The sequence below is a fragment of the Neodiprion lecontei genome, chromosome 5 (genome assembly GCF_021901455.1).
Source record: "Neodiprion lecontei isolate iyNeoLeco1 chromosome 5, iyNeoLeco1.1, whole genome shotgun sequence".
NCBI lineage: Eukaryota > Metazoa > Arthropoda > Insecta > Hymenoptera > Diprionidae > Neodiprion > Neodiprion lecontei.
The window spans coordinates 22,127,699-22,136,329 of record NC_060264.1 but is presented as its reverse complement, the minus strand read 5'-3'; the positions used below and the strand labels follow the sequence as shown (position 1 = coordinate 22,136,329).

At 42.1% G+C, this 8,631-nt stretch overlaps 1 protein-coding gene across 8 annotated transcripts in view; it reads left to right on the top strand.

Annotated features, from left to right (window-relative positions):
• Positions 1 to 1,036: 1,036 nt before the first annotated feature.
• The window catches only part of LOC107221429 (junctophilin-1), a 39,007-nt gene continuing 31,412 nt past the window's right edge, over positions 1,037 to 8,631 (top strand). Inside the window, exons 1-3 of one of the 8 annotated variants that reach the window (XM_046741754.1) lie at positions 1,037 to 1,169; positions 2,033 to 2,170; positions 7,942 to 8,403. In XM_046741754.1, coding sequence (XP_046597710.1) covers positions 8,096 to 8,403 — 308 coding nt within the window. In that variant the 5' untranslated portion in view covers positions 1,037 to 1,169; positions 2,033 to 2,170; positions 7,942 to 8,095. Of the gene's footprint in view, positions 2,171 to 5,628; positions 8,404 to 8,631 lie in introns of those variants that run through there. The other 7 variants (XM_046741761.1, XM_046741759.1, XM_046741757.1 and 4 more) reach the window with 7 other exon arrangements.

Here is an 8,631-nt window from a genome sequence, read left to right as displayed (position 1 = left end):
TAGAATAATAAAAACTCTGGATTTATAAATATGAATGTCACATCGGCATAATGCCATGATGATAACTGAGAACACAGCATTCTTTTACACCAAGTTAAAATAAAATCGAACTTCCGCTCCAAAATGCGTTTTGTACAGTATACTGTAAATTCTTGATAAACATCTAAGTGGACACCTGATATTTGTGATTAATATAAGATTATAATTCAGAAGACGTCTAGTGAGACGACGAGTACAAGATAATCGAACGAATTACATTTTTCTATCGTACAACTATATTTGAACGATATTTTCTCTCAACTAGTTCACGATGGATTTGCGTCAATACAATTTAAATATTTGTACAACGATAGAAAATAGAAAAAAACGTTTAAAAAAAAGTACAAACTATGTATTCCGATGCCATATTTATAGCCCAACGTACTCATGCCAATGGCAGCTAGACATCGAACAAAGCTGTGTTCACATGGTAATAACATCGATTTATAAGAAGAAACAAAAGAATAATGTCGTTGGGCCGTCTTGAAATCGGCCATGACGGATCTTCGAGAAAACTTATTCCGACGGTGAGACGTCTTCCCGATAAGGCTTGCCTGAAAAATATCGGAATTCAAAGCATCGTGAGATTCAAGACGTCTCGAAGCCGTTTAAAACTCGATTATCGAATCCATGTTTGGCTGGGGCAGGATAATAGAATGGGGTAGGTAAGTTAAATTCGGGTACTTCTTCCGCGATCACCGGTTCGAGGTTTATGGAACACGACGATGTCTGAAAGTCTACTCGTCTAGATAAGGTTGGGTTAGGTTAGGTTGATTTAGGTTAGGTTGGGCCACAAAGACGGCCGGGTATCGAACACAGGGCGCATGTGTTCGGAGAAATGGACGCCGCCGGTTTGCGCCGTCGTGGCGACGATAGGAACCGAATGGAACGGAACGGAACGAAACCAAACGAAACGAAACATCGAGGCGAGGCGAGGTGAGGCATCGCACAACTCGTATCGTCATGGAACGCGGGCGAGGGCAGTACTGAGGTAGTAGTAGAGTCGGTACAATGCCACCACCCTGACGTAGCTGATACTGCGATATATCCAACCGTGCCCGTCGTGTGTGCCTGACTGCCTGCCTGCCTGCCTCGAGCCCCTGCCTGCCCGCAAGGCCCGCGTTTTCGCCGTAATATATTCAACGCTTCGGTTTTCAATCGCTACCGTACTTATTATTATTGTTGTTATTATTATTATCATCATTATCATCATCATCATTCAAACCATTTTTATCATCCCCGTTACTTTGTCGTTACGTTGTTACATCGTTCTAATTCTATTCTAAAAGCAACGGATAAAAAAGAAAAAAAAACAACACGAGAAATAAATTATTGAACACACGATCTAACATGTGTTCGTAGATATTCGTATATTTCTATGAAAACGAACAGGTACGCAAGCTAAAGATATAACGACGAATATACGCCGATAAGGTAAAACAGAATTAACGATAAAATAAAAAAAAAATTATAAAACGAGTACGAGAGAAGAGAAAGAGATGCGATAAGTACAGTGGTGCTTCGAGCTGTATACCCGTTGTGTTAATGACTGTGATTGTGGCGATAGTGAGTGGTGTGCCTATGGTGCACAGTATCGCATTATTATAGGGTTGGCCTGTGCCGCCTGTGCCGCCTGTGCCGAATGGTTATTAATGGTGGTGCTGGTGGTAGTGCGGTTGTATATGTTCTGTTCATCAATCAGTTGTTGAGGGTGATGAGGTGTGCTGTTGATGGTAATCATTCGACGCGCGTCATATGAGTATTAATAACAATAACAATAATACCAATAGTAAAAAATACGAAAATTCGAAATTCGTGAAAGAAAATAAGTAAGTAGCGATATCACCGACGCGAACCGAGGTATATAACCTGATAACAAGTAAAACACGCAGCGTTTTCATCGTCAGGGATTTATAATAACAACAACAATAATTATAGTAATAATAATAATATTCCAAAAGCATCTACGGTATGTTCATGAATATATACATAGATAATTCAGAATTCTCTTGACTGGAAAATCTTGTTGGGAGGCAAAGAAGAGGAGGTATACAGATTCGGCGGATTATACACAGGCAACAACCCCTCGATGGTACGACGTCTCGACGCCTCGTCGCAACGTAACTTATCGGTACCAACTTCTCATCCACGAAGGTATCCAGACGACAATCGTATCGAAAAAGCGACTAAAGAACGTCCACGAGTCACTAAGAAGCATCGAAAAGTGTCTTAGGCGTCTTTTGGACACTTTTAAATGCCCCGATTGCATCTGGCTACCTTTTTATTAAACCGGAATAGCTAGAGACGTCTAAAAGAGGCCGCAAATACGCCTGCAGAATAATTCAAACGTCTTTCAGGTCTCTTTTAGAACGTCTGAGCTGTTCATTTATCTTATATATACGCCTTGCAGGTCCTACCTTTTCCACCTATACTTTATACCTAGCACAACTTCCGAAGAGACAGTAACGCTATATAATATCGATAACGTGGCTACGCGTGCGAAACTTCGAATTTGAGGTAAATACTTTTTGCACGTTTTCCTGTTATTTCAAGACTCAAGTTTATTTTTTATTCGGTAAAGACGAATCTTGCGGACATTTTACAAGTGTGAAAAACCTTACATATCTCTTTTGGCAATTCGAAATCGTCTTTTTTTGCAATTTCGTTTACACACGCGTCTTGTCTGGGTGAAAAGCGATGAGATGATAGGGAATGGTTATTATTATACCTACACAGTTGCTTCCGCCAGTCGCAATGATTTAATAATAAATCTCAAAAAAAAATAGAAGATACCTTTTCTAAATGTCTCTTTTTAAAAACATCTTGTATCCCCACAAAGCTTTATCTATTCCAGAATACATCATTAAGACGACCAACAGAGACTTCTGCAAAATTTGAACGATTCTCATGCCTCTGTTGGATGTTTTATGAGCGAAAATAACGAGATTTATAGAATTCAACTCATTAAACGAGTCTTTGAGGAATACATAAAATTATAAATTGGGATTTTATATGACAAGGACAATATGGATAATAATAAAGATAATGACGAGTCTCTCTTATTTCCAGGGGGTACAAATCACATATATCTATAAACGTACCTGAAACAGCGACGTTAGCTTCGGATGAACGCGAAAAAATATATAAAGCATGCCGGATTTAATTAAATACGAGATATTGTGTATATATGTATACCCACCTACTTACCCCACGGGCGGCGGGTCCCGCAGCGAATAGCTTGTGCTCTATATAGTTGCAGAATACAGAATATAGGGAAACCCGATTCTCAGCTGTTGACCGTCGTCACCCAGCAGTAGCTCTACCTACTTTTGATACAGTCCTCTAGATGTCTTTGCGACCGTTTTCTTCGCTGCGACAATTTTTTTTTTGTTTACTTTTTTTTTTGTATCCGCGTTTCGTCTATTTTCTCCCCAATCATTACACATCGGCGGCATTTTTTTTATTACATACTCAAGAATTACTTTCGTGATTGTGTAAATGAAGAATAATGTAAAAGACACATCGGAGACGTCTTAATTGTATATAAGTAAGACACCAACATCTTAAAGTAATCCCAAAAGCATCTGATGCCTTTGATCGACACATAAGACGCCTTGAAGATGTCCGATGTCCAAAAGACGTAAAAGAATCCCGAAGACGTGCTGAAGTCGGATAAACGTAATTCAGTTCAAAGATGTCGTCAAGACGTCTCGAGATTGGCCAGAAGAATAGAGAGACGTTCAAATTTTCTTCGAAAGACTTCTTTCGTTATCGTGGATTTTTTATGTCGCAATAATCTGGCCCAATCTAATCTAAAACCAAACCTTTGGATATAGGACGCAGCAAGACGTGCAACGGTGCAGAATGAAATAAACTTTTCTGATTTCTTTTCCACTCGAATCAACTTGGTTTCGAAAAATTGAGGGCCTGTCGTCTTGCGTTTTACGCACATGGTCTAGTCCAGCGTACAATCGGGGAAATCGGAGGACAATGGTATCGGCCAGTGATTGCTATGGTCGACATTCGTTGGCAGCAACAGCAGCGGCGGCTAGCTCTGTGGCCGGTATTAATTCTCGGGCAGAACTGGACTATTTATAAAACGGTTCGAAACCGCCGCCAGCACTCCGCTTCTCCGTCGCCACGGCTCGCGGTGACTCGGTTTGCTGGCTCTGGGGTTAGGTTGCCGATGATCGCGTCCAGTCCCGATATCCCAGTCCTCGACGTCTCAGACTTTGCCGAACAATCCTCCTCCGATGCTATGGATAAAAATAGAAGGCCGGCTCAGCTAGAGGAACGTGCGACTGCCGCGCGAACACGCGAGCAAAACGGCGAACCAGCGATCAAGACGGTGTATATATCTCTGCTGGTACCTAAACACCCCTTGCCCCCCTCCCCCCTGGCACTCCTCTTCCACCATCATCATCATCATCACTATCATCTAACGCAAGGGAAATAGACTGAAAGAAATATCTAGTCGAAATTACACTAGGCGCATGTATGTTTCGGCTGGCTGGCGAGACTTCACTCCGCCTTAACCTAAGCTCGAACCCTAAAACTGTATAAGCATCATGCATACTTTTCTCAGTAAGACAGCCGGGCAGTGGGTGTCTAGTGTACGTAAAAATATTTACCACAAAACGTCTGACTAAACGTTTATCTAGAAAATTACACTGCCGGATCCGGTCTCTGGGTATACACATGTATAATATAGTTATGGCGGATATCTACTAAGTTTTTGAGCACAAATAATGATAACATTGTGTTTCAGCCGTCTCTTTTGTCAGTGATTCTAGTTTCTTCTTCTTCAGTGCTCAAAGCTAGCAGAGTTCATGTCCATGAACTGGATCAATGCTTAAGTTCATGGTAGAATAAGATCAAAATGGGAAGTAACTGATCCCGATTAGTCCAGTAGTTCCTTTTGCTTCAATGCCCAACCTGAAATACGGTGGATTGATTAGTTGGCCATTGAAGTCTCGTCCAATTCTATCGACCAATCAATCCGCTGGATTTAACGTTGGGTTAGAAATGAAACGTGAAAGTGTTTCTCAGTCAATTAATAGATTACAAAATCAGAGCGGTTTAGTAGATCTTGCCTTCGAATCAGTCATGTTGTTACTGGTCCTTGCGGTCACCAAAAATTACTCACTATTCAACTGATATTCAATGTGTTACGTAAAAATGTATATGGCTGTATCTATACATGAATACGTTTCCGGTTGAAATACACCGTATGTCTAGCAGCGAATGAACCGACCATACTATCACTTAAATTCATGGAACTACTATAAACAAATTTGAACTGAATGAAAATAGAGTCGAGTCATTTTTCGGAGCAATAGTTTCTTTTGGTGTATAGCGTGTAACTCACCGTCCACGCTTTCGAGTATCCTTGATGTTCACAGTGTCATCAGTACCTCGCCATAAAATCTTGATGAGGGGTTTTTTTTAGGGTCTCTTGTCGATCTTGAATTAGCTCGACTTTCCTTGAATTCTAATGAATAGTGCAGAAATTTCTTCAATTCTTAGTTGCACAATTCGTCAACTATCTAATAAGTTATAGTAAAAACCTTTTTTTGTCGTCACTGCTAGAAAATCAGTATCTACTAAACTTTATTCATAGTTCACATTAGAGTACGGTTTAAAAAGATGCCAGGGAATTCTTTTGAAAGTCATGGGAGGTTCAGATCAGGAGTTGGGTTTATTTCAGATGTTCGGAAAAGGATGTTGAACGGTTTAAGTAAACACCGCGCCTTTCTGTTTTACCGAAAAATTCAGCAAATCGTATTTCATATTTTTCACCTGAGTATGTACTGAGAGAACTTAGACATTTTGGAGACTATAGAGTTTATGATCCCGTTTGGCGGTTGTGCTGGGATGAGCTGAAAGAATTGACGGTATTGCAGCTTACTCTTCAATTGAATGTAATGCTTTCGCATTCTGTGGTAGATTTTCTGAAGTCTTCTGAATGCCAATCCAAGCTTGACCGTAAATCCCCTATTTTTCCACAGTTTGAACAAATTTTATTACCGAGGGGGATGAAGGAGTCTAAAATACGATTTGTCGCGTCTATCGGTAAAACAGAAAGGAGGTAGTACTTGGATTCGCAGTTCTCCTCCGAAATTCCGTTCGCCGCATGCGGTCCTCGTGGCTAGTAAACGGTAACCTGAATGGCGGTGCTCGGGGGTTAGTCGAGCAGGCATCGCGACGCTACAGTGACGCCGCCCGGCGCGTCGCGAATAATTATTGCGAGACCAAACGAAGAGTCGCAGCACGGCTCGCTGCATGACACACTCGGGCTCAGCTATCGGCATCTGATATTATTCCGCGGTCCCGCGTTGTTCCACATTACATCTCATCGTCAGCTCGCTGCGACCCATTTCTTCCTCCCCTTCGTCTGTCTGTCCGATACAAATAATTAACAAAAAAAAAAACCCCCTGCGAATAAGAAACTAAAAGCGAACAGCTTTTTCGCAAAGTGCATTTGAACCTGGATCGGGGCGAGAGAAAAAAATCGGTTCCAGTGGTCGCGGTGGTATTTGAAAAACAAAAGTGCACGTACATGAGTTTTCAAATTCTTTGTAAGAAAAATTGAAAAAAAAAAAAAAGAAAAAAGCTCTTGTATACGCATTGAGGAATATCGGTGAAGTTTTGCGGTATACAGGAGATGGGACACCGAAGAGAGGCCACATTCCGAGCAGATCACGGATGCTTATAGAAGCGTTGCGTAACAAACCGAACGACTTGAACCGAACGTGGTGGTGGTGCTGCTGCTACCGCTGCTGCTGCTGCAGTGGCTGAGAATACAGACGAGACGGATTGTGGATCGCGAGGGATTACGAGCGTTGGAAACGTGCGGTGCGCACCAAGTTCGAGCAGTTTTACCGGCCTCGGATGAGAGTCGCAGAGTGCCGATTTTTCAATCAGGTCGAAACCGGGTGTCGGGATATACGGTAAAGAAAACCCTGTGATTTAGTGGCTTGATCCTCGCTGCAACCGATTGGAAGAGTCACGTGTCAGTGCAGTGTATTTAAATCATTGAACAGTGGCGTTGTTTAGGTCTAGGCAGTCGGGGATGGTGAATGTGCGTTCATTTTCTTGTCAAGCTCATAAAAAAATCTGTAAACTTTTACCAACGCCTGAAAGCAACACTTGCAAAGAACAATGAATTCGTTTTTTACTTAAAAATCGGAGGGAAGTGACCGGAAAAATTGCGTTCTATCGGTGGTTTTGCCTCATTTTCGGCCCTTCTTTAGTTACACTGTTCACTTGATAGATTTATATTATCGTCAATAAAATAGTCGTATTTGTTACCGGTGTTTTTGTTCTGCTTGATCACATTATTTGCAAAAAATCGGTCCGAAATCGGTTTGAAATTCCACATGCTTACAGATAACTTCGCATTTTAAAACGAACAGAATTTTATAAAGTTAGCTGAATCACAATAAATAATTGTATTGCTAAGTTGTAAAATTGGTACGCTGAAATCGGTTAGTAAGATGATTTATGATGGATTACGAAAATAGGGTTAAAAAGAGTTGTTTGCAAGCTTGATAATGTTGGAGTTTATTCGATGATGTATTCGGTCTAAGATTGTAAAACGCGAAACGATCGGTAACTTAATACCGTGAAATAAATTGGCAATATCGCCGGAAACTCGAGTTTGTAACAATTTGATCGGTATAACTGGGTGCCAGTAAATCGGTACGGAAACAAATTACACTGATAGAATAAAGCGGAAATATATATCTGCGTTTCTCGTTGAACCGGTAAACTAAAAATTAAAGTAAAACGGAGCAATAAATGTTGAGGAATTCCTGTTCCTTTTCTCCCCGAAATCCCGATCTCCCAGTGAACGTGACAGAGACAATCGTGCGAGAGTGAAATCAACGATCGGTTTTCCAGAATACCGTCGTCGGTCTTAACGAGGCCGAAAAATCGGGGGAGGGATGGACGTCCTCGTGTCAGTCCGACTGTTCTGACGACTAAGGAAGTCCCATCCGTCACTGACCGGCCCCCGGGCCGTATAAAAAGAGACTCGGGGCCTTAGGCGAGGGTGATGCAGCAGCCCCAGGGGGCGACGGCGAGCGGGGCGCCTAACGGCGTCGCCGGTGGGGCCCAGATTCCGCCTGCGGGAGGCCTGAGTCCGGTCCAGCCGGGGACTACCGCCTCTAACTCGACCGGCCAGAATCGGGCCCAGGTAAACGGAGGGCGATTCGACTTCGACGATGGCGGGACTTACTGCGGCGGATGGGAGGACGGTAAGGCCCACGGCCACGGCGTTTGCACCGGGCCCAAAGGACAGGGTGCATACTCGGGGAGCTGGCATTACGGGTTTGAAGTTTCGGGCGTTTATACGTGGCCCAGGTGAGTCCAACAACCCTAGAATTTTTCTTGATGTAATTATTCAGGCTAAAACTCGATCTCAGATGTTTTTTTCCGTCTGCTTTTTTCATTCAATTATGCGCAGTTATCTCAAGTTTTAGTTTATTCCGATATTTGCACTTTTTTCTCCTTCTATCTTGCGATTCCTTTTTTTTGACATTGCAAAAAAAAAACATGAATTAATGAAAAAATCAAATCATATTCCTGCTG